The 26,663-nt window shown below is 45.9% G+C and overlaps 1 protein-coding gene across 1 annotated transcript in view; it reads left to right on the top strand.

The window, feature by feature from the left end:
* Positions 1-910: 910 nt before the first annotated feature.
* The window catches only part of LOC132389002 (low affinity immunoglobulin epsilon Fc receptor-like), a 32,668-nt gene continuing 6,915 nt past the window's right edge, over positions 911-26,663 (top strand). The window contains exons 1-4 of the mRNA XM_059961419.1: positions 911-1,022; positions 12,862-13,003; positions 21,618-21,689; positions 22,662-22,781. Coding sequence (XP_059817402.1) covers positions 12,952-13,003; positions 21,618-21,689; positions 22,662-22,781 — 244 coding nt within the window. The 5' untranslated portion in view covers positions 911-1,022; positions 12,862-12,951. The remainder of the gene's footprint in view (positions 1,023-12,861; positions 13,004-21,617; positions 21,690-22,661; positions 22,782-26,663) is intronic.

The raw sequence follows: 26,663 nt of genomic DNA, 5'->3' as shown, positions 1-26,663 counted from the left end.
ACCTACAGCGCAGCACAAGTCCTTCGGCCCACAGAGTTCCGCCCAGCTTCACCCTACCTTAGAAATTACTAGGCTTACAAACAGCCCTCTATTTAAGCTCCAAGTACCGGTACAAATGTCTGTTTAAAGAGTCTATTGTATCCGCCTCCATCACCTTTGCCAGCAGCCCATTCCACACACAGACATCACTCTCTGCGTATAACACTCACTCTTGACATTTCCTCTGTACCTACACCCCAGCACCTTAAACCTGTGACTTCTTGTTGCAATCATTTCAGCCCTGGGGAAAAAGCCTCTGACTATCCTCACGGTCAATGCCTCTCGTCATCTTGTAGTCCTCTATCAGCTCACCTCTCATCCTCCGTCGCTCCAAGAAGAAAAGACCGAGTTCACTCAGTCTGTCTTCATAAGACATGTTCCCCATGCCAGGCAACTTCCGATTTACTTCCGAGAGTGAGGCGACCAGAACTGAGCACTGTTCTGCAAGTGGGGTCTGACCAGGGTCCCATGAGGTTGCAAGATTACCTCAGAGCTATTAAATTCAATTCGACGGTTTATGATGGCCAATGCCCTCTTAACCACAGAGTCAAGCTGCGCAGCTGCTTTGAGCTTCCTGTGTTTTCTGAACTCAAAAGCCATCTGATCCTCGACACTGCCAAGAGTCATGCCATTAATTTTATATACTGCCATAATATTTGACCTACAAAAATTAACCACTTCACTCCACAGAACTCCATCTGCTGTTTCTCAGCCCGGGTTTGTATTTTATGAATGTCCCGCTGTAACTTCTGACAGCCCGCCACTCTATCCACAACACCTCCAAACGTTGCGTCATCAGCAATCTTAATAACCCATCCGCTCACTTCCTCACCCAGGTCACTTATAAAAAACAGGAAGTCTGAAGATCTGAGAACAGATCCCTGAGGCACACCACTGATCTCCGAGATGCATGCAGATTATGACCCGCCTACAGCCACGATGGACAACCATTTCTATGGGCAAGCCAGTTCTGGATCCACAAAGTAAGTCCCCTTGGATCCCTTGCCTCCTGACTTTCTCAATAAGCCTTGCATGTGGTTCTTTAACAAATGCTTTGCTGAAATCCATGTACACTACATCTGATGCGCTTCCTTCATCAATGGGAATGAGGAAATGAGGAATATTTAAATGTATCGCCGTGACATTGGAACTACATTGTAGACCAGCGACCAGACTGCTGCATGAGTAGGAGCAGATCTGCAGAGAGATTGCAATGTTTGAACCATAGAACCATAGACCATTACAGCAGAAAAATGGGCCTCTAGGTCCTTCCTGGCTGTGCCGAAACATTTTTCTTCCTGGTCCCATGAACTTGCACCAGGACCATATCCCCCCATACACCTCTCATCCATGTACCTGTCCATGTTTTTCGTGAAGTTCAATGTTCAATGTTCAAAGTGAGTCCGCATTTGCCAAATCATCTAGCAGCTCATTTCACACTCCTACCGCTCTCTGTGTGAAGAAGCCCCCCAATGTTCCCTTTAAACTTTCCCCACTTCACCCTTAACCCATGTCCTCTGGTTTTTTTCTAACCATGCCTCGGTGCAATAAGCCTGCTTGAATTCAATCTATCTATACCCATCATAATTTTAAATACCTCTATCAAATCTCCTCTCATACTTCTGCGCTCCAGAGAATAATGTCATAACCTATTTAACCTTTCTCTGTAACTCAGTTTCTCAAGTCCCGGCAACATCCTTGTAAATCTTCTCTGCACTTTTTCAACCATATTAATATCCTTCCTGTAATTAGGTGACCAAAACTGCACACAATGCTCCAAATTCGGCCTCCCCAGTGCCTTATACAACCTCCTCATAACATTCCAACTCTTATACTCAATACTTTGCTTTATAAAGGCCAAAGTACCAAAAGCTCTCTTTACGACTCTGTCTACCTCTGAAGCCACTGTACGGAACGTTGTATCAGTATTCCCAGATCTCTCTGTTCTGCTGTACTCTTCAGGGCCCTGCCATTTACGCTGCATGTTCTACCTTGGATTGTCCTTCCAAATTGCAATACCTCACACTTGTCTGTATTAAGCTCCACATACCATTTTCAGCCCATTTATCCATCGGGTCGAGATCCCTCTGCAAGCTTTGGAAACTTTCCCCACTGTTCACCATTTCTCCAATCTTTGCATCATTAACAAACTTGTTAATCCAATTTACGGCATTATCATCCAGATCATTGATATAGATGACAAACAACAGTGGACCCAATGCTGACTTATCTCCCATGTGGGACCTTGTCAAAGGCTTTACTGAAGTCTATGTAGACAACGTCCACTGCCTTCGCTTCATCCACTTTCCTGTTAACCTCCTCGACAAACTCTAATAGATTTGTTAAACATGACTTATCACAACGAAAGCCACTGCGACTCTGCCTAATAATTCCCTGTCTATCCAAAGACTTGTAGATGCTATCTCTTAGTACTCCATCGAATAATTTACCTACACAGACGTCAGACTTACCAGCCTACAATTTCCCGGATTACTTTTCGAGCCCTTTTAAACAACGGAACAACATTAGCTCTTCTCCAATCCTCCGGCAATTCATCCGTGGATACCGTCATTTTAAATATATCTGCCAGGGCCCCTGCAATTTCAACACCAGTCTCCTTCAAGGTCCGAGGGAATACCCTGTCAGGTCCTGCGGATATATCTACTCTGATTTGCCTCAAGATAGCTAGCACCCTCTCCTCTTCAATCTGTGTCGGTTCCGTGACCTCACTACTTGTCTCCCTTATTTCCATTGATTCCATGTCAGTTTCCTTATTAAAGAGACGGAAAAATACCATTTAAAATCTCCCCCATTTATGTTGATCCCATACGTAGCGGACCACTATGATCGTTCAGAGGACCAAATTTGTCCTTTACTATCCTTTTGCTCTTAACATTCCCTCAGAAGATCTTTGGATTTTCCTTCACCTTGATTACCAAAACAACCTCCTGTCTTCTTTTAGCCCTCCTGAATTCTTTCTTAAAGATTATTTTGCACGTTTTGTACTCGTCAAACACCTTATTTGCTCGTTGTTTCCTATACCTGACTTATATCTCTCACTTCTTCTTTATCAGAGTTCCAATATCCCTTGAGAACCAGAGTGCCTTATTCTTATTCACTTTGCCTTTATTCCTAACAGGAAAATACAAGCTGAAAATTTCTCCTTTGAAGGCCTCCCACTTACTAATAACATTCTTGCCAGAGATCAACTTGCCCCAATTCACGGTTTTGCATACTTAGATCTTCAAATAAAACCTTTTTCCAGTTTAGAACTTCAGCTCGCGCAGCAGATCTGCCTTGTACATGATCAAGTTCAAACTAAAGCCGTTATGATAACTTTAACCAAAGTGTTCTCCCCGATACACAGTTACGTCACCTGTCCTAACTTGTTTCCTAATAAGAGGTCTAATATTGCATTCTCTCTAGTTAGTACCTCTATATATTGATTTAGAAAACTTCCCTGAACACATTTTACAAACTCTAACCCGTTTGGACATTTAACAGCATAGAAGTCAATTTGTGGAAAATTAAAATCCCCGACTATCACAACTTTATTTTTCCTGCAGTAGTCTGCTATCTCTCTGCGGATTTGCTCCTCTAGTTCTCGCTGACTATTGGGTGGTCTATAATGCAACCCCAATAATGCGGTCATACCATTCCTGTTTCTCAACTCCACCCATATGGCCTCGGTCGACAAACCCTCTAATCTTTCCTGCCCGAGTACTGCAGTAGCATTTTCTCTGACTAGCAATGCCAACGCCTCCTCCCTCCACCGTTCCTTTCTCTTCCTCATCAGAAACATCAGAACTCCAGTCCGCCATCTCCTGTAGCCAAGCTTCAGTAATGGCTATAATGTCGTAAATCCATGTGTCAATCCACGCCATCAGTTCGTCAGCCTTCCCCAGAATACTCCGAGCTTTGAAATAAACACACCTCAGAAGATTATTCTCAGCACACGCAACCCTTCTATTCATGACTTTGCAAGAACAGTTAACAATATTTATTTTCCCCCCAGCTCCACTGTTTGCTCTGGCACACTGTCTCCTATTCCCCCGCATAACTGGTTTTAACTCTCCAAAAATCACTAACAAAACTCCCTACAAGGATATTGGTACCCTTGTAGTTTAGGTATAACACACCTCTCCTGTACACATCCCACCTGTCACAGAAGATTAATAGCAAAAGGATAGTGAGGGATAAAATGGCTCCTTAGAGAATCAGAGTGGACAGCTACATACGGAGCCGAAGGAGTTGGGGGAGATTTTGAACAATTTCTTTTCCTTGGTGCTCACAAAGGAGAAGGATATTGAATTCTGTAAGGTAAGGGAAACAAGTAGGGTAGTTATGTAAACCATGACGATTAAAGAAGAGGACGTACAAAAGCTTTTAAAGAATATAAAAGTGGATAAGTCTCCGGGTCCTGACAGCATTTTCCCTGGGACCTTGACGGAGGTTTGTCTAGAAATAGCGGGTTCTCTGACAGAAATATTTCAAATGGCATTAGAAACGGGGATGGCGCCGGGGGATTGTTGAATTGCTCATGTGGTTCCACTGTTTAAAAAGGGTACTAAGAGTAAACCTAGCAATTATCGGCCTGTATGTTTGACGTCAGTAGTGAGTGAATTAATAGACAGTATTCTCAGAGATAGTATATATAGTTACCTGGATAGACAGGGTCTGATTAGGAGCAGTCAACATGGATTTGTGCGTGGAAGTTCATGTTTGACAAATATTTTTGAAATTCCTGAAGAGGTTAAGAGTAAAGTTGACGAGGGTAAAGCAGTGGATGTTGTCTATCTGGACTTCAGTAAGGTCTTTGACAAGTTTCTACAATGAAGGTTAGTTAGGAATGTTCAATCGCTAGGTATTAATATTAATGTAGTAAAATGGATTCAACAGTGGCTGATTGGAGATGCCAGAGAATAGTGGTGGATAACGGTTTGTCAGGTTGGAGGCCGGTATTTACTGGTGTGCCTCAGGGATCTGAATTGGGTCCAAAGATGTTTGTCATATACATTAATGATCTGGATGATGGGGTGGTAAATTAGATTAGTAAGTATGCAGATGATACTAAGATAGGTGGCGCTGTGCATAATAAAGCAGGTTTTCAAAGCTTGCAGAGAGATATAGGCCAGTTAGAAGAGTGGGCTGAATGATAGCAGATGGAGTTTAATGCCGATAAGTGTGAGGTGCTACATTTTGGTAGGAATAATCAAAATAGGACATATATGGTAAATTGTAAGGCATTGTGGAATGCAGTAGAACAGTGTGATCTAGGAATAATGGTGCATCGTTCCCTGAATGTGGAACCTCGTGTGGATAGCTTGGTGAAGATAGTTTTTGGTATGCTGGCCTTTAAAAAAATCAGAGCATTGATTATAGGAGTTGGGATGTAATGTTAAAATTGTACAAGCCATTGGTGATTTCAGATTTGGAGTATTGTGTACAATTCTGGTCACCGAATTATAGGAAAGATGTCAAGAATTTAGAGAGAGTACAGAGGAGATTTACTAGAATGTTACCTGGGTTTCAGCACCTAAGTCACTGGAAAAGGTTGAACAAGTTAGGTCTTTATTCTTTAGCGCGTAGAAGGTTGAGGGGGGACTTGATAGAGGTTTTTAAAATTATGAGGGGAATAGATAGAGTTGACGTGGATAGGCTTTTTCCATTGAGCGTAAGGGAGATTCAAACAAGAGAACATGAGTTGAGAGTTACGTTGCAAATATTTAGTGCGTAAAATGTGGGGAGACTTCTTTATTAAGAGAGAGGTAGATGTGTGGAAAGAACGTCCAGTAGAAGTGGAAGAGGCAGGTTCGATTTTGTCATTAAAATAATCCATAGGTATATGGACAGGAAAGGAATAGAGGGTTATGGACTGAGTGTTGGTAGGTGGGATTATGTGAGAGTATGCGTTCGGTACCGACTAGAAGGGCGGAGATGGCCTGTATCCGTGTTGTAGTTCTGATATGGTCATATGGTTATATCAAGAGCTCTCGATGATCCTGAAATCTGAAACCCTGACCCTACTCCAGTTCCTCAGCCACATGTCATCCTCGCTGGCACGTGACTTAGGTATCAATCCTGTGATTACCACCCTCGAGAACCAGCTTTTAACTTCCTATAAAGCTGTCGATACTCACGCTTCAGGGCCTCTTCACTCGTTCTTCCTTTGTCATTGGTACCGATGTGTACCATGACATCTGTCTGATCACCGTCCCACTACAAAATCTGTGCACGCGATCGGAGACATCCCTGTCCATGGAGCCCGGAAGGCAACAAACCATCCGGGAGTCACTGTCATCGCCACAGAACCTCCTGCCTGTACCTCAAACTACCGAGTCCCCTATCACTACCGCTCTCCTTGTCTTCCACCCTCCATTCAGCACTGCAGAACCAGACCCAGTGGCAAACATCTGGCTGCCGCAGCATGTTCCAGGTTAGTCATCGACCCCAACAGTATCCAAACCGGTATACGTGTTGAGTACAATGGCCACAGGGGAAACCTCCTCGGAATGCCCTTTTCTCTCCCCTCGCCTGACCGTAACCCAGTTAACTGTGTGCTGCTCCTTTGGCGTAACAACCTACGTGAAACTATTATCTATAAACTCCTCATTCTCCCGAATGGTCCGCAGGTCATCCAGCTCCAGCTCCAGTTCCGTTAAGCGTTTTGTTAGGAGCTGCAGCTGAATGCACTTCCCGCAGGGACACCGGATGCCTCCCTGATATCCCACATCCTACAAGAGGAATACTCCAACATCCTTCCCGGCACTCTCTCTACTCAAAGCGGAAAAAAAAAACAAAGTTAGCCTGTATTCACCTCTGGCTGTTCATGCCGAAGCCTGTTGAGCCAATGACTTATCACTCTGCTGCTTCTCATTCCACTGCCCGCTCTCAGCGCTGCCTGCTGTATATGGCAGTCTTTTTAAAAACGTTGGTGCTCTACGTCACGCGCCTGCGCAGTGTAGTCTCACTTCCACTTTAGTGAAAGACAACCTTTCTCTCCGAGATGCCTTTACTCTTTCACTCTCAGCCTCTTGCTTCCGTTTAAAAAGGTTGTTGGGCTTCAATGCTTGAGGGGTTGAATTTAAGTTGAGTGAGTTTATGCTGCAACTGAACAGGTTAGTGATGCGGCCGCACCTGGAGTACTGCATGCAGCTCCTGTCTCCTAAATTGAGAAAGCATGTACTGATTTCGATGGCGGTGTAGAGCAGTTTCACCAGGTTAATTGCAGGGATGAGGGGTTAGGCTATGAGGAGAGATTGAATCTCCTGCGACTCTATTCATTGGAATTCAGAATATAAGAGGAGATTGTATAGAAGCAGATAAAATACGAAAGGTGATAGATAAGATAGAGGCAGGGAAAGCTTTCTCTAATAGTAAACATGACTTGGATGAGGAAGGGGAGGGATGGGTTAGCAAGTTTGCTGTTGACACAAAAGGCTGGGGGTGTTAAGGATCGTGTGGAGGGCTCTCAGAGGTTACAGCGGGACACTGATAAGTTGCAAAACGGGGATGAGAACTGACAGACGTTCAACCCAAATAAATCTGAAACGCTTCATTTTGGTAGGTCAAATATGATGGCAGAATATAGGATTAATGGTAAGACTCTTGGCAATGTTGAGGATCAGAGTGATCTTGGGATGTAAGCCCATAGGACGTTCAAAATCCTGCGCAGGATGACGCTGCAGTTAAGATGGCATACGTTATAGTGGCCATCATCAATGGTGGAATTGAATTTCGGAGCAGAGAGGTAATGTTGCAGCTATAGAGGACACCGGTCAGATCCCACTTGGAGTACTGTGCTCAACTTCGGTCGTCTCACTACAAGACAGATTGGGAAGCCACAGAAAGAGTGTAGAGGATATTTAGAAGGATGTTGCCTGAATTGAGGAGCATGTATTATGAGGATAGTTTGAGTGAACTCTTTATTAACTCCTCGGAGGGACGGAGGATGAGAGGTGACCTGATAGAGGCGTATAAGATGTTGCGAGGGGTATTTCGTGTCGATAATCAGAGGCTTTGGGTGTGTCTGAATCCGGGAGTGTGTGATGGGACGGTGCGGAGGGAGATGCACTTTTTGTCTGACCCCGGGAATGTGTGATGGACGGTGTGGAGGGAGATTCACTCTGTATCTGACCCCGGCAGTGTGTAATGGGACAAAACTTGGGGAACTTGTGGAGTTTGCTGCAGCTGTGGAGTCCAGGTTGCTGGTGTATCTAAGGCAGAAATTGATCGGTTGTTGATTGGACACGGCATCGAAGGTTATGGGGAGAAAGCCGTGAATTGGGTTTCAGGAGGTTCAAATGAACGCATTGTGCTCCAATGTCTTGTGGTCCTATGGGCTAACAGTGGAACTTAAAATAAGACCAACAGATAGACAATAGACAATAGGTGCAGAAGTAGACCATTCGGCCATTCGAGCCTGCACCTCAATTCTGAGATCCAGGCTGATCATCTACTATCAATGCCCGGTTCCTGCCTTTTCCCAATATCCCTTGATTCCCTTATCCATAAGTTACCTATCTAGCTCCTTCTTGAAAGCATCCGGAGAATTGGCCTTCGCTGCCATCCGAGGCAGTGCATTCCAGACCCCCACAGCTCTCTGGGAGAAGAAGTTTTCACTTAACTCTGTCCTAAATGATCTACCCCTTATTCTCAAACCATACCATACCATACTGGACTCTCCCAGCATCTGGAACCAGCCTCTATCTTGTCTAATCCCTTAATAATATTTTATGTTGCAATCAGATACCCTCTCAATCTCCTTAATTCCAGCGTGTACAACCCCAGTGTACCAAAACTCGCTACGTAAAACAGTCCAGACATCCCAGTAATAAACATTGTGAATCTACGCTGCACTTCCTCTGCAGCCAGCAAGTCCTTCCTTAACCCTGGAGACCAAAACTGTACACAATACTCCAGGTGTGGTCTCACCAGGGCTCTGTACAAATGCAAAATGATTTCCTTGCTCTTGTACTCAATTCTCTTAGTAATAAAGGCCAACATTCCATTAGCCTTCTTCACTGCCTGCTGCACCTGCTCATTCACCTTCAGTGACTGATGAACAAGGACTCCTAGATCTCTTTGTATTTCACCCTTACTCTACACCTGTTCTTACCCCCAGAGTGGATAACCTCACACTTATTCACATTAAACGTCATCTGCCTAGTATCTACCCATTCACTCAACCTATCCAAGTCAACCTGAATTCTCCTAACATCCTCATCACATGTCACACTGCCACCCAGCTTAGTATCATCAGCAAACTTCCTGATGTTATTCTCAATGCCTTCATCTAAAACATTGATGTAAATCGTAAACAGCTGTGGTCCCAATACCGTGCCCTGTATCACCCCAATAGTCACCACCTGCCATTCCTAGAAACTCCCATTCACCGCTACCCTTTACTTTCTATCTGCCAACCAGTTTTCTATCCATGTCAATGTCTTCCCCACCAATGCCCTGAGCTTTGATCATACCCACCAATTACCTATTTGGGACCTTACCAAATGTCTTTCTAAAATCGAGGTACACTACATCCACTGGATCTCCCTTGTCTAACTTCCTGGTTATATCCTCGAAAAACTCCAATAGATTAGTCAAGCATGACTTGCCCTTTTTAAATCCATGCTGGCTCGGCCCAATCCTATCACTGATATCTAGATATGCCACTATTTCATCTTTAATAATGGACTCTCGGGTCTTCTCCACTACTGATGTCAGGCTGACAGGTCGATAGTTCTCTGTTTTCTCCCTCCCTCCTTTCTTAAAAAGCGGGATAACATAAGCCATTCTCCAATCCTCAGGAACTGATCCTGAATCTAAGGAACATTGGAAAATGATTCCCAATGCATCCGCAATTTCCAGAGCATCCTCCTTTATTACCCTAGGATGCTGACCATCTGGTCCTCGGGATTTATCAGCCTTCAGTCCCATCAGTCTACTCATCACCGTTTCCTTCCTAATGTCAATCTGTTTCATTTCTGCTGTTACCCTATTTCCTTGGCCCATCCATATATCTGGGAGATTGTTTGTGTCTTCCTTAGTACTTATTATATTCTTCGGCCATTTCTCTGTTGCCCATAACAATTTCACTCAATTCATTCTTCAAGGGCCCAACTTTGTTCTTAACTATCTTCTTTCTCTTCGCATACCTAAAAAAAGCTTTTGCTATTATATTCCTGGCTACCTTGCGTTCGGATCTCATTTTTGCTCCCCGTGTTGCCTTTTTAGATAAGTTCTGTTTTTCCTTAAAAACTTCCCAATCATCTGTCCTCCCACTCACCTTAGCTCTGTCATACTTCTTTTCTTTTTAATGCTTTGAAATCTCTGACTTCCATTGTCAACCACTGTGGCCCCTTTCCCCCCTTTGAATCCTTCCTTCTCCGGGGGATGAACTGATTTTGCACCTTGTGCATTATTCCCAAGAATACCTGCCATATGCTGTTCCACTGTCTTTTCTTCAAGGATATCCGTCCAGTTACCTTTGGCCAGCTCCTCCCTCATGGCTCCATAGTTTCCCCTGTTCAACTGCAACACTGACACCTCCGAGCTGCCCTTCTCCTTCTCAAATTTAGAAAGAGGAACAGTGCCAAGCCGTTTGGTCCATCGAGTCCGCTGCGCCATTTCACCATGGCGGATACAATTCCCCCACTGCCCCAATCTCCTGCCTTCTCCGCGTGTTTCTTCATGCCCTTAATAATCAGGAATCTATCAATCTCTGACTTCAATATACCCGATGGCGGCCTCCACAGACGCCTGTGGCAACGACGTCCGGAGATTCAGCACGTACTGTTGAAATAAATTCCCCCACCCCCAATCTCCGTTCTGATAGGAGGGCCCTCTGTTCAGATGTGGACCCAATGGTCTCAGACTCTCCCACCACCTGGAACATTCTCTCCGCATCTGCTGTATCGAGGCTTTGAAACATACCATCAGTTTGGCAAAAGCCCCCACCCCTACGGCACTCCCCATTCTTCAGAGTTTCAGCCACCAAATGCTTCTGATTGGATATGCATTTCAATACCGGAATCATCTTCGTGAACTTCATTTCAAAAATTTCCAAAGCAATCACACCTGGCCGGTTTAGATAACGGACCCAGAACTGTCCCAAATCTTCAGTGAGGCCTCGGATGTGCATTGTGAAGTCTCAACTTTTTATCCTTGATTTATATTCAAATCCTCTTCACATAAATGCTACATTGCACTTGGCCTCCTCGTCACCGACTCCAGCTCTAAACTGACATTGAGGGAATCAGCCCAAGTTCTCACAATTACCGTTGCGCCGCAAATATCTTGTCTTTTTTCAACATTTAGGAAGTAGTCTATGTTTCTTCTACCAAAGTGTATGGTCACACAGAAACCCATCCGCCACTTCTTTGCTCATTCTCTCAATCTCTCTGAACCATTCTGTAGCCTCTCTACTTCCTCAACACTACCTGTAGATCAGTGATTTCACTGCCAATCTGCACTGACTGAGGTTTCCGGACGAGGATGTCCAACTTCCAGTTAGACGGAGGTACACGTGACCAGGATGTGGAGGGAGCTTCTCTCTGTGTCTAGATTTTCACTTCCCGGGCCAGTTTGCCTGGTGTAAATTTCCAAGATCAGATTTCTAAACTCAGCAGCTGCCATGTATAAATCTTTCAACCATTTGGATTTATTTTTTAAATTAAATTTGTTTAGTTGTTGGTCGTAAACGGGAGCCAGTCTTCTGTTCTTAAAACTGAAACGTTATGCATTAATCAGGTTCAAGTTAAAAACAAAGGTCTGAAAACAAGCTCTCTCGCTGAATCAGTCTGCCAGCCCACATCACCTGACTTCCTGCTGCTCAAGAGTTGCAGTATCAGACAAAGGGTTATTTAATTAGCTTTTTTCCACGATTTGAAAAAAAAAACACGCATCTCCGTGTTGTATGTGGTGACATATATCTATTCGGATTTTAGATCTTATTTCGCACGGTTAACTTTGACATTTGCTTCAAAACTAAGTTGCAGAGTTGATGGATACAAATAATGAGCATATCTAGTAACTGATCAATTCAAGTTGAAAATTTTATGTACTCGAGGAAATTAGCTTGACGGCGTTAACTGTGGATAGCTTGGGTACGTGTGTCTGAAAAATGGTGTTACAATTTGTGTAAAAAACGCAACCATCTTGTGTAAGAAAGCTATGGGTGCTGGTTAATAACTGTATCTGTACCAGGCGGTGTGCGCCCTGACGCTTCTGTAAGTCTATCCTGATGATGGAGGTGTAATAACGTTTCCCGAATCTGGTGGTGTGAGTACCCACGCTCCTGGACCACCTTTCCGACGGTTGTGGGGTAATCGCAGTTCATGAACCTAGTCGTGCGTGTCCTGAGGCTTCTGTACATGCTTCTAAGTGGCTAAGGGATAGTGACTGCTCCTGAAGGTGCGGGTGGCATCCGGAATCCCTTGCACATACTTCCTTATGATCTGACGGGTAATAACCGTTCCCAAACAAGTTGGAGTGAGTCCAGACACTCCTGAACTTTATTCCTGATGTTTGAGGGGCAAAGGATATCCCTGAACCAGGTTGTGTGGGTCCAGATGCTCGTGTAACTCATTCCTGAAGGCTGAGGGGAAATATCAGTTCCGAAACTTGGGGTGTGAGACTTGAGGTCAGATAACTACAGTGAACGATTCTGCCAAACAAAAAAAGGATGGTTGCAGGAGAAAACCCTTTAGTGAGTGTACTCGTGACTATTTAAATCAGCAACGACATGATGTCTCTCCGTGGGTTGAAAACACAACACCGTCACTCACTGTTCTCTGTTCTCTGTTCTCTGTTCCCCATTTACAGAACAAACTTGTTGACAGGAATGGATCAACAGGAAAGGCGCTTTTTATTTGATATCAACGTTGCAAAACCTCACGATGGGCCGAAGAAAGAATGGTCAGACAATGGGTTGGATATGCTGGAAATGAGCTCAATCGAGGAAGAGGTTTGTGCCAGACCTTGTGAGGATGACTACAAACTGTCCGGGGCCTGATCGCGGAGTCCCACTGGCCGCACTCAACCCATAACCCTCCATTCCTTTCCTGTCCATATGCTATCCAAGTTTACTTTCCATGACAATACAGAACCTGCCTGGACCACTTCTACCAAAAGGTCATTCCACACAACCACAACTCTCTGAGTAGACATTCCCCCTCGTTTTACCCATAAACCTTTGCCCCTAACTCTCAAATATTGCCCTTTTGTTCGAATCCCCCCTACTCTCTCAATGGAAAAAAGCCTATCCACATCAACTAGATCTATTCTCCTCATTTTTTTAAATACTTCTATCAAGTCCCCCCTCAACCTTCTACTCTCCAACAAATATAGACCTAACTTGTTCAAACATTCCCTGTAACTTCGGTTCTGAAACAGAGTAACTTTCTCGTACACCTTTTCTGTACTCTCTCTATTTTGGTGACATCTTTCCTATTATTCGGTGACCAGATCTATACACAATACTCTAATTTCGTCCTTAACAATGCCTTGTACAATTTTCACATTACCTCCCAACTTCTACACTGAATGCTCTGATTTATAAAGGCCAGCTTAGGAAAATCTTTCTTCACCACCCTAACGACATTAGATACCACCTTCAGGGAAATATGCACATTATTCCTCGATCACCCTGTTCTACTGCATTATTCAATGCCCTACCATTTACTATGTATGTCCTATTTAGATTATTCCTTCAAAAATGTAGCAACTCACAATTATCAGCATTAAACTCCATCTGCCATCGCTCCGCCCACTCTTCTAACTGGCCTAAATCTCTCTGCAATTTTTGAAAACCTACTTTATTCGCCACAACGCCACCTAACTTAGTATCATCTGTATACTTACTAATCCAATTTACCACCCTATCATCCAGATCAACAATGTATATGACAAGCAACATTGGACCGAGTACAGATCTCTGAGGCACACCACTAGTCACCGGCCTCCAAACTGACAAACCGTTATCCACTACTACTCTCTGGCATCTCGCATCCAAATACTGTTGCATCCATTTTACAATTTCAAACTTAATACCTAACAATTGAACATACCTAACTAGCCTTTCGTGTGGAAGCTTGTCAAAGGCCTTACTGAAGTCCATATTGACAACATCTACTGCTTTCCTCGTCACCTCTTCAAAAAATTAAATAAGATTTGTCAAACATGACCTTCCATGCACAAATCCACGCTGACTATTCCTAATCAGACACTGTCTATCCAAATAATTATATAGACCATCTCTAAGTATAACTTCCATTAATTTACCCACCACTGACGTCAAACTCACAGGCCTATAATTGAGCGGTTTATTCTTAGAACCCTTTATAAACAATGGAACAACATGAGCAATACGCCAGTACTCCGGCACAATCGCCGTTTGCAATGACATTTGAAATATTTCTCTCAGAGCCCCTGCTATTTCTACCCCACACTCCTTCCAGGTCCTATGAATATCCTGTTAGCACCCGGAAATTTATCAACTATTATGTACTTTAAAAATCACAGTACTTCCGAGTTTCCATAATTTCCCTACTTTTTCCCTTACCTTACTCAATTCAAAGTCCTTCTCGTTCGTGAATCCAGTGGTCAGACACAGAGTGAATTTCCTCAACACCGTCCCATCACACACTCCCGGGTTCAGACACAGAGTGAATCTCCCTCCACACCGTCCCATCACAAACTCCCGGGGTCAGACACAGAGTGAATCTCCCTCCTCACCGTCCCATCACACTCTCCCGGGTCAGTCACAGAGTGAATCTCCCTACACACCGTCCCATCACACACTCCCGGGGTCAGACACAGAGTGAATCCCCCTCCACACCGTCCCATCACAAACTCCCGGGGTCAGACACAGAGTGAATCTCCCTCCTCACCGTCCCATCACAAACTCCCGGGGTCAGACACAGAGTGAATCTCCCTCCTCACCGTCCCATCACACTCTCCCGGGTCAGTCACAGAGTGAATCTCCCTACACACCGTCCCATCACACACTCCCGGGGTCAGACACAGAGTGAATCCCCCTCCACACCGTCCCATCACAAACTCCCGGGGTCAGACACAGAGTGAATCTCCCTCCTCACCGTCCCATCACACTCTCCCGGGTCAGACACAGAGTGAATCTCCGTCCACACCGTCCCATCACACACTCCCGGAGTCAGACACAGAGTGAATCTCCCTCCACACCGTCCCATCACACACTCCCGGGGTCAGGCACAGAGTGAATCTCCCTCCACACCGTCCCGTCACACAGTCCCGGGGTCAGACACAGAGTGAATATCCCTCCAAACCGTCCCATCACACACTCCCGGGAGCAGGCACAAAGACCCAACTCTCACTCTTGGCGTCAGACAGAGAATGAAGCTCCCTCCACCCCGTCCCATTTCACACTCCCAGTGTCAGACACATACTGAAGCTCCATACACACCCCTCATTACACATTTCCGAGCTCCCACAGAGAGATTCACCCTCCACACTGCCCGATCGCACTCTCCCGGAGTCAGACACAGAGTGAAGCTCCGGTCTCCTCACACACACATTTGGTCAGACAGTGAGTGAAGCTCCATCTACACCGGCCCATCACACAGCTCCGGGTTCAGGCACAAGTGAACATCGTCACATCACACACTCACGTTTCAGACTCAGAGTGAAACTCCCGACACACCGTCTAATTAAAAATTCCGAGGACAGACCCAGAGTAAAGCGCCCTCAAGAGTTCCGGGCTTCAGCCACAGAGTGAAGCTCCCTCCATACATTCCCATAAGATTATAAGATTATAAGGCTTCTAGAAAGGAACTTAGAAGGAAATTAGAAGATCAGAAGGGACTATGAGAAGGCAGTAGCGGGCAGAACTAAGGAAAACACCAAACGCATTTTACAAGTATGTGAAGAGCATGAAGATAAGACGTGAAAGAATAGGACCTTTCAAGAGTGACTGTGGGAAACTGTGGATGGAAACGGTGTAAATAGTAGAGGTACTTCATGAATACTTCACTTCAGTATTTACTATGGAAAAGGATCGTAGTGATTGAAGTGATGACTAGCAGCAGACCTAAAAGCTTGAGTATGTCGATATTAAGAAAGAGGATGTGCTGGAGCTGGATAAGTCGCTGGGACCGGTCGTAACGTAACCCAGGCTCCTCTGGGAGGAGAGGGAGGAGATTGCTGAGCCTCTGGCGAATATCTTTGCATCATAATTAGGGACGTGAGAGTTTCCGGATTAAAGTGCTGCGGATATTGGTCCGTTATTTAGGAAAGGGAGTTCAGATAGCCCAGGAAATTATCGACCATTGAGTCTTACCTGACTGGTTGGTAAATTGATGAAGATCCTGAGAGGCAGGATTTATGCGCTTTTGGAGGGGTATAACATAATTAGTAGTTGTCATAGCCTTGTCAAGGTTAGGCCGTGCCTCACGAACCTCATTGAATTTTTTGAGGATGTGACAAAACACATTTATGATGGAATAGATGCAGTCTATATGGATATCAGCAAGGAATTTGATAAGGTACCCCATGCAAGGCTTGCTGAGAAAGTGAGGAATCATAGGATCTACGGGGGACATTGATTTGTGGATCAATGGCTTGCTCACAGAAGAGAAACTGTGGTTGTAGACGGGTCATATTCTGCATGGAGTTTGCTCTCCAGTGGAGTGCTCAGGGATCTGTTCTGGGACCCTTACTCTAAGTATTTTGTTTTTATAAATGCCCTGGATTAGTATGTGGAGGGATGGATTAGTAAATTTGCTCATGTCACTGAGGTTGGAGGTGTTGTGGATATTGCGGTGGGTTGGCAGCGTTTACAGCGGTTCACTAATAGGATGAAAAAAAATGGACTTAGGAGTGGCAGATGGAGTTTAACCCAGATCAGTGTGAAGTCTCTCACTTTGGTAGGTCTAATATGATGTCAGAATATGGTATTATTGTTAAGACTCTTGGCAGTGTGGAGGATCAGAGGGATCTTCGAGCCCGAGACCATAGGACACTTCAAGCTGACCCGCATGTCGACCTTGTGGTTAAGAAGTGTTATGGTATGCTGGCCTTCACCAATCGTGGAATTGAATTTAGGAGACGAGAGGTAATGTTGCAGCAAGATAGGACCCTGGTCAGAACCCGCTTGTGGTACTGTGCTCAGTTCTGTTCGCCTCACTACAGGAAGAATGTGGAAGCCGTAGAAAGGGTGCAGAGGAGATTTGGATTTTGCCTGGATTGGGGAGCATGCCTTGTGAGGATCGGTTGAGTGAACTTGGTCTTTTCTCCTTGAAGCGAAGTAGAATGAGAGGTGACCTGATAGAGGTGTACAAGATGATTAGAGGCATTGATCGTGTGGATCGTCAGAGGCTGTTCCCCAGGGCTGAAATGGTTGCCACAAGAGGACACAGGCTTAAGATGCTGGGGAGTAAGTGCAGAGCTGATGTCAGGGGTAATTTCCTTTACTCAGAGAGTGGGGAGTGCGTGGAATGGGCTTCCGGCAACGGTGGTGGAGGCAGATAGAATAAGGGTTTTTAAGAGGCTTTTAGAGAGGTCCACGGAGCTTAGTAAAATAGAGGTCTATGGGTAAGCCTAATAACTTCTGAGGTAGGTACATGTTTGTGGGCTGAATGGCCTGTATTCTGCTGTAGAGTTTCTATGTTTCCTGTTAGCTTAACCTCAGTGGTTTGGAGAGTGTTGGAGTCTATTAATAAATTTGTGGTTGCGAGGCACTTGGTGCCTAATGCTAAAAGTGGTCAAAGTCAGCTGGCATCTGTCAGGGGAAATTATGCCGGCAAATCTGTTAGAGTTCTTTGAGGAAGTAACCAGCAGGGTGGACAAAAGACAGGCAGTGGATGTCATTTACTGGATTTCCAGAACGCATTTAGCAAAGTGCCATGGATGAGTTTGCTTAACAAGACATAGTGCCATGGATGAGTTTGCTTAACAAGACATAATCCCATGGTGATACAGGAAAAACACAGGCATGGATAGGGGAATGGCTGACAGGCAGGAGGCCACGAGTGGGAATAAAAAGGCCTTCTCCGGTTGGCTGCCAGTGACGAGATGTTTTACTCAGGGGGACTGTGTTAGGACCGCTACTTCTCACATTGATTTTCAATGCTAAGTGGAACAGATGGCTTTCTGGCAGAGTTTGCAGTTGAAACGGAAGTAGGCGTAGGGGTCAATTGCATTAACAAAATCATAGAACGAAGTTCCTATCTAAGAGACTATTAAAAGACGCCATTGAATCCGGCTCGAACACCATCGCTGGAAGTGCATTCTCGCTCTGTGGCAACCCACACTCTCTGTGTGAAAACCCCTTGTACCACCATCCAAGCTGCTTAAAACTACAGAACATAGAACATACAGCAGTACAGCACAGTACAGGCCCTTCGGCCCACAATGTTGTGCCGAACTTTAAACCCCGCCTCCCGTACAACCAACCAACATAAATTCATCCTTATACCAGTCTAGTGGTCTTTGAATTTCAATAATGTATCTGCCTCCACTACTGCCTCAGGCAGTGCATTCCACGCACCAACTACTCTCTTATTAAACGATCCCTTGAACCTCCTACCACTTACCTTAAAGCCATGTCATCTTCTATTGAGCAGTGGTGCCCTGGGGAAGAGGCGCTGGCTGTCCACTCTAGCTCTTCCTCTTAATATCTTGAATATCTGATCATGTCTCCTCTCACACTCCTTCTCTCCAAACAGTAAAGCCCTAGCTCCCTTAATCTCTGATCATAATCCATACTCTCTGAACAAGGCAGTATCGTGGTAAATATCCTCTGTACCCTTTCCAATGCTTCCATATCCTTCCTGTAGTATGGCGACCAGAACTGGAGACAGTAGTCCACGTGTAGCCTAATCAGAGTATTATAGAGCTGCATCGACACCTCGCGACTCTTAAACTCCACCACTCGAATAATGAAAACTAACACCCCATGAGCTAGGAAGACCTGTGGGGTAGGGTAGTTAAGAAAATTATGACCCCACCCCTCGACAAATCTGTACTTTTCATTGACAAACAAACTGAAACAACGGGAAGGTGGGAAGGGAGATTCACTCTGTGTCTGACCCCGCGACTACGTGATGTGATGGTGGGGAGGAAGCTTTTTTTTCTGTTCCTGACACCCGGAGTGTGTGATTCGGCGGTTCGTAAGGAGCTTCACTCTGTTTATGTTGAAAGATTGCAGTAACTGAGCCTGTATACACTGGAATTTAGAAGGATGAGAGGGGATCTGATAGAAACATATGATTATCAAGGGATTGGACACGCTAGAGGCAGGAGACGTGTTCCCGATGTTGTCGGAGTCTGGAACCAGAGGTCACCTTTTCTGAAACAGGGATGGTCCATTTAGAACGGATTTCAGGGGGGCAGCAAAAAATCTTTTTCATCCAGAGAGTTGTGGATCTAAACTCTGACTCAGAAGGCAGTGGATGCCAATTCACCAGATGCTTTAAAGAAAGAGATAGATAAACCTCTTAAAGATAGTGCAGTCAAGGGATATGGGGAGAAGGCAGAATCGGCGTACTGATCGTGGATGATCAACCATGATCACATTGAATGGCTGTGCTGGCTCGAAGGGGTGAGTGGCGTAAACCTGCACCTGTTCTCTATTGTGTCTGACCCCGGGAGTGTGCGATGGGACGGTGGTGAGGGAGCTTCACTCTGAGTCTCACCCCGGGAATGTGTGATGGGACGGTGTGGAGGGAGATTCACTCTGTGTCAGACCCCGGGAGTGTGAGATGGGACGGTGGTGAGGGAGCTTCACTCATTGTCTGACCCCGGGAGTGTGTGATGGGTCGGTGTGGACGGAGATTCACTCTGAGTGTTACCCCAGCAGTGTGTGATGGGACGGTCTGGAGGCAGATTCACTGTGTCTGTTCCCGGCAGTGTGTGAATGGACGGTGTGGAGGGAGATTCACTCTGTGTCTGAACCCGGGAATGTGTGATGGGACGGTGGTGAAGGAGCTTCACTTTGTCTCACCCCAGGAGTGTGTGATGGGACGGTGGTGAGGAAGCTTCACTCTGAGTCTCACCCCAGGACTGTGTGATGGGACCGTGGTGAGGGAGCTTCACTCTGTGTCTGACCCCGGGAGTGTGTGATGGGACGGTGTGGAGAGAGATTCACTGTGACTGACCCTGGGAGTGTGTGATGGGGACGGTTGTCACTCTGTCTCACTCCGGGAGGGTGTGTTCCCGTGGGCTGGAGCGCGGGAATTGAGGGAGGGTGCTGTGAGAGGAGAGACGAGATCATCGAAGGAGCGGGGATGGCGGTTAGTGGGAGACTTGGAGAGAGGAGGGCGGAGTAGAGACATGTCCGTCTGTCCAGGGTCAAATATTTTCTGATCCCCCATTCACCATCTCCGGAAACGTGGAAGTGCCGAGACCGAAAATGTAAGGAACTTCCTGATTGGGGTGCAATGGGTTGGCGTGTCGGGACATCTCTAGGTCACTGCGACGGTGGGGTGGGGTTGATTGTGTTGGGCAGATGGGTGAGAGAGTCCGTTAAGGTAATGGACGCGTCACTGGACTCTGTTCACATCTCTCCGAGGGAGGGGGTTCTTACACCTCGGTGGATGTGCTGGGGCTTTGGCCTGGGACAGTGGTTTCCCGCGAACTGAGGGTTTGAAGCCTTGGGTATGGTCAGGTGTGGTGAGAAATGTCGAACCGACCGCGTGGTGCAAATCTCCAGGACAATAGAGGCTCTGTATGAGTTACAAAAAATCCTCCGACATTCCCTCCTTCTTCATTGCTGCCATCCTGCTCTACTTCTCTCCTTCCTTTCCATTCCCCTCTCTCCCCCTCCGATCCATCACTCCCTCCATCGTCTAAATTCCTTCTCCCTCATCCCTCCCTGTGCTGCACTCATTTCCTATCTATATTGCTCTCCCGATCCCCCCGCTACCTCTTATTCCATCCCTCCACGCCGTTCGCTCGCCGTCTCCCTTCTCCGTCTTCCTCCCAATCACCCCCTTTCAATTTCTCCCTTCTTCCTCCCTCCTTTCCCCGTCTCTATCGCTCTCTGTTCCCTCTTTCCTCACACTCCCCACTCTCTCCCTGTCACGCGCTTCTTTCTCTCCTCTAAACGCCCAATTTCCACTCTCTCTCCTTATCCCACGCTATGTTTCTCCCCACTTTCACTACTCTACCCGGCACTCTAATCACTTTCCCCAAAGCCTCCATCCTCCCTCCTCCCCGCAATCCTCCGCCTGTTCTCGGTTCCTCTCTTCACCAGCTGCTCATCTGGTGTTTGTTGGTGTCGGTCGGACAAGCTTGTCAACACGGGCTTCTTCTGACAACGGCTGCTTCCCCTTTTGAGCTCAGAGTCTCAGAGAACCCTCGACAGGATGGACGACAGCGAGACTTACATGAATGTGAATTTCACAAAAACGGATTCACCGTCTCCTTCCGGAGGTGAGTGAAGCAGAAAGACTCAGGGAGGATATTCACTCTGGGTCTGACCCCCGGAATTGTGCGATGGGACGGTGTGGAGGGAGCCTCACTCTGTCTGACCCCGGAATTGTGCGATGGGACGTTGTGGATCGAGTCTCTGACTCTGTTTCTGACCTTCGCTGCTCTATTTCCAGCTGAACCTGATGTATCGTACGCGGAAATTAATGTGAAGATGCTCACGGAGCCCAGGGTCCGGATAGTTGGAGGTCAGTTTCATCTTTGTTGCGCTGACTGTGTTTAGCTGCTCTGCCCAACTCTGTTGAGAGATCTCAGTAGAACCTGACAATTGACCCTAGTGATTCCCTGTTTGAGCATCAGCCGAAGCGATCGCGTGTGAGCGGCGATTGGAGGCGAGGGGTTGTTGAACTTTGTGAGCGGGGTATAAAGACTGAACCTCTCTCTCCCTTTTCAAATCCAACTCTCTTTTCCCTCTTTCCCCTTCGGTCCCCTCTCTTACCTCCTCCACCCTCTCTTTCCCTCCTCTCTCCCCTCCTCTCTCTCCTAGTTTTCCCTAATGTCTCCCACTGTCCCCTTCTCTTAGCCATCTCTCATTGCCCTCTCTCTCTCTCCGGTCTCTAACACTCGTTCTCCCCATGGCACTCGTCCCCTCTCTCTCCGCTCTCTCTCTTTCTTCCCTTTTCCGCTGCTCCCGGAATTCGCACCTCTTTCGGCCCCGATTTTTTTCCGCTCATCTACCCTCTCGCCTTCTCCTCCTGTCCATCCATGCCTCTCTTCCTCCCGGTCTCTCCCCTCGCTCTTCTCTCTCCCTCTCAAATTATCTTCTTCTGTCTTCCACATCCCTCTCACACTTTTCTCCTCCCCTTACTCTCCCTTCTCTGCACCTTTTTCCCTTTCTCTCAATCCTGTCCCCATCGTCTTACTGTTCCAGACATTCTCCCCCCTCTCTCTCCGCCTCTTTCACCCCTTTCTCCCTCTCCATATTTCTCTCGCATCTTCCCGCCCATCGCCCCTATCGTTGTCTCCCCTTCTCTGCCCATCGGTCTACTTTTCTTCCTTCCTGTGTGTCACCTCTCCCCCCCCCTCACACCTTCTCGTTGTCTCATCCCCTTTCACCCCTTCACTTATCCCACTCTCTCTTCTCTCTCGCCCGAATCCCTCCCCCATTACTCCTCTCACTGTTCCTTATCAGCCTGTCAGACTCGCTCTCTCTCTCCTAGTCGGTCTGAACTCCACCTACTCAGAGCTGAATTTTCGGAAAGAAGAAACCCGCGTCAATAAGGACGAAGATCCTCCCATTTCCTCCGGACACAGCAGGCTGTCAAGCTCTGCACAAACAGGTCAGAGTTCACAGTGATTACGTCATTATGAATGGGTCATGTGCCAAGTGTCCAAGTTTCTAATGCATCTGCATCAACCACTTCCTCTGTCAGCTCGTTCCATTGACCGACAACCATCTGGGTAATAAAAGGTTGTCACTCGGCTCCCCAGTGAAATCCCTGTCTGTGATGTATACAAATGATCTCTATGAAATTGTAGATGGGTGGGTTAGAAACATAGAAAAGATACATCCAAACACAGGCCCTTCGGTCCAGAAAGCTGTTGCCGAACATGCCCCTACCTAAGAGCTCGCTAGGCTGTACCCATAGCCCTCTATTTTTCTAAGTTCCATGTAGCAATCCAGGAGTCTCGTAAAATGCCCTATCCCTTCCGTCTCCACCACCGCTGTCGGCAGCCCATTCATAGAAACATAGAACATAGTCGCAGGAGTAGGCCATTCAGCCCTTAGAGCCTGCTCCGCCATTCTGTCCGATCATGACTGATCATCCAACTCAGGACCCTGTACCTGCTTTCTCTCCATACCCCCGATCCCTTTAGCCACAAGGGCCATATCTAACTTCCTCTTAAATATAGTCAATGAACCGGCCTCAACTCTTTCCTGTGGCAGAGAATTCCAGATTTTGCACTCTCTGTGTGAAGAGGTTTTTCCTCATCTCGGTTCTAAAGGGCTTCCTCTTTATTCTTAAACTGTGGCCACTCGTTCTGGATTCCCCCAACATCAGAAACAAGCTTCCTGCATCTAGCCTGTCCAATCCCTTTAGAATTTTATACGTTTCAATAAGGTTCCCCCTCAATCTTCTAAATTCCAGTTAGTATAAATATAGTCAATCCAGTCTTTCTTCATATGAAAGTCCTGCCATCCCAGAAATCAATCTGGTGAACCTTCTTTGTACTCCCTCTATGGCAAGAATGTCTTTCCTCGGATTAGGGGACCAAAACTGCACACAATACTCTAGGTGCGGTCTCACCAAGAAGCACCCTGCTCCTGTACTCAAATCCATTTGCTATGAATGCCAACATACCAGTTGCCTTTTTCACCGCCTGCTGTACCTGCGTGCCCACCTTCAATGACTGGTGTACAATGACACCCAGGTCTCGTTGCTCCTCCGCTTTTCCTAATCGGAAAACATTCAGATAATAATCTGTTTTCCTGTTGTTGCATCCAAAGTGAATAACCTCACATTTATCCACATTAAATTGCATAATTTGCCCACTCACCTAACCTATCTAAGTCACCCTGCATCCTCCGCACAGTTAACACCGCCGCCCAGCTTCGTGTGATTCTCAAAGGTGGAAATGCTGCATTTAATTGCATTGAGCCTTGTTGTACCCCACTAGTCACTGGCTGCTATTCTGAAAACGTCCCATTTACTCCCACCTTTTGCTTCCTGTTTGCCAACTAATTCTCTGTCCACATCAATACCATACACCGAATACTGTGTGCTTAAGGTTTGCACACTAATCTCCCATGTGGGACCTTGTCAAAAGCCTTTTGAATATCTAGATATACCTCATCCAACAGCTCTCCCGTATCCACACTACGAATTACATCTTCAAAAAAATTCTGTAAGATTCGTCAGACATCATTTTGCTTTCACAAATCCATGCTGTCTTTGTCCGATGGTTTCACCGCTTTCTGAATGTGGTGTTATCACATCTTTGATAACGGTGTGTAGCATTTTCCCCACCACCGATATTAGACTAACCGGTCTATAATTCCCCAGTTTTTCTCTCCCTCCTTTTTTGAAAAGTGAGGTTACAATAGCCACCCTCCAATCCTCAGGAACTAATCCAGAATCGAAGGAGTTTTGAAAAATTATCACAAATGCATCCACTATTTCTTGGGCTACTTCCATAAGCACTCTGGGCTGCAGACCATCTGGCCCTGGGGATTTAGCTTCCTTTAAACCCATCAATTTACCTAACACCACTTCCCTACTAACATGTATTTCCCTCAGTTCCTCCATCTCACTAGACCCTCGGTCCCCTATTATTTCCGGAAAATTATTTGTGTCCTCCTTAGTGAAGACAAGACCAAAGTAGTTATTCAGTTGGTCTTTCATGTCCTTGTTCCCCATGATCAATTCACCTGTTTCTGACTGTAACGGTCCTACATTTGTCTTGACCAATCTTTTTATAATCACATTTATATGAAAGCTTTTACAGTCAGTTTTTTTTTTTTTATTTTCCCTGCCAGCTTGCTCTCATAACCATTTTTCCCCCCATTCCTAATTAAGCCCTTTGTCCTCCTCTGCTGGTCGCTGAATTTCTCCCAGTCCTCAGGGGTGCCGCTTTTTCTGGCAAATTAGTTTCTTCCTCGGACTTGATACTATCCCTAATTTCCCTTGTCAGCCACGGGTTCACTACCTTCCCTGGTTTATTCTTTTGCCAAACTGGGAGGAACAATTATTGTAGTTCATCCACGCAATCTTTAAATGCTTGCCATTGCATATCCACCGTCAACACTTTAGGTATCATTTTTCAGTCTATCTTAGCTAATTCAGGTCTCATACCTTCAAAGTTACCCTTCTTTAAATTCAGTACCTTTATCTCTGAATTAACTATGTCAATCTCCATCTTAATGAAGAATAAAACCATATTATGGTTACTCTTGCACAAGTGGCCTCGCACGGCAATACTGCTAACTAACTCTTCCTCATTGCTCAATACCCAATCTAGAATGGCCTGCTCTCTAGTTGGTTCCACGACACGTTGGTTCAGAAAACCATCCCGCATACATTCCAGGAAATCCTTTTCCTCAGCACCCTTACCAATTTGGTTCACCCAATCTATATGTAGATTCAAGTCACCCATTAAAACTACAGTTCGTTTATAGCACGCATTTCTAAATCCTGTTTAATGCCTCCCCCAGCCTCACTACTACTGTTAGGTGGCCTAGACACAACTCCCACCAGCGCTTAATGTCTCGTAGTATTATGCAGCTCTAGCCATATCGATTCCACATCCTCCAGGCTAATGTCCTTTCCTATTGCGATAATCTCGTCTCTCACCAGCAACGTTACCCCACCTCCTTTTCTTTCCTCTCTTTCCTCGGGAATATTGAATATCCCTGGATGTTGAGCTCCCATCCTTGGTCTCCCTGGAGCCATGTCTCTGTGATCCCAACGATATCATATTCATTAATAAGTATCTGCACATTCAATTCATCCACCTTGTTATGAATGCTCCTCGCATTGATACACAAAGCCTTCAGGCTTGTTTTTACAACACTCTTAGCCCTTATACAATTATCTTGAAAAGTTGTCCTTTTGATTTTTGCTCTGGATTTGCCTGCCTGCCACTTTTACTTTTCACCTTACTACTTTTTGCTTCTACCCTCATTTTACACCCCTCTGTCTATCTGCACATGTTCCCATCCCCCTGCCACATTAGTTTAAATCCTCCAGGACAGCAGTAGCAAACACTCCCCCTAGGACATTGGTTCCAGTCCAGCCCAGGTGCAGACCGTCCTCTTTATGCCGGTCCGACCTCCCACGAAACTGGTTCCAATGCCCCCAGAAATTTGAATCCATCTCCCCTGCACCATTTTTCATGCTAAGTATTCTTCTGAAATATCTTCCATTTCTACTGTGACTAGCACGTGGCACTGGTAGTAATCCAGAGATGATTACCTTTGTGGTCCTACTTTTTAGTTTATCTCCTAACTCCCTAAATTCACTTTGTAGGAACTCATCCCGTTTTTTAACTATATCGTTGGTACCTACGTGTACCACGACCACTGGCTGTTCACCCTCCCATTCCAGAATGTCCTGCAGCCGCTCAGAGACATCGTTGACCGTTGCACGAGGGAGGTAACATACCACCCTGGAACATCGTTTGCGGCCGCAGAAAAGCCTATCTTTTCGGCTTGCAATCGAATC

Source organism: Hypanus sabinus, unplaced genomic scaffold, assembly GCF_030144855.1.
Source record: "Hypanus sabinus isolate sHypSab1 unplaced genomic scaffold, sHypSab1.hap1 scaffold_457, whole genome shotgun sequence".
Classification (NCBI taxonomy): domain Eukaryota; kingdom Metazoa; phylum Chordata; class Chondrichthyes; order Myliobatiformes; family Dasyatidae; genus Hypanus; species Hypanus sabinus.
This window is presented reverse-complemented; position numbering and strand designations above follow the sequence as displayed.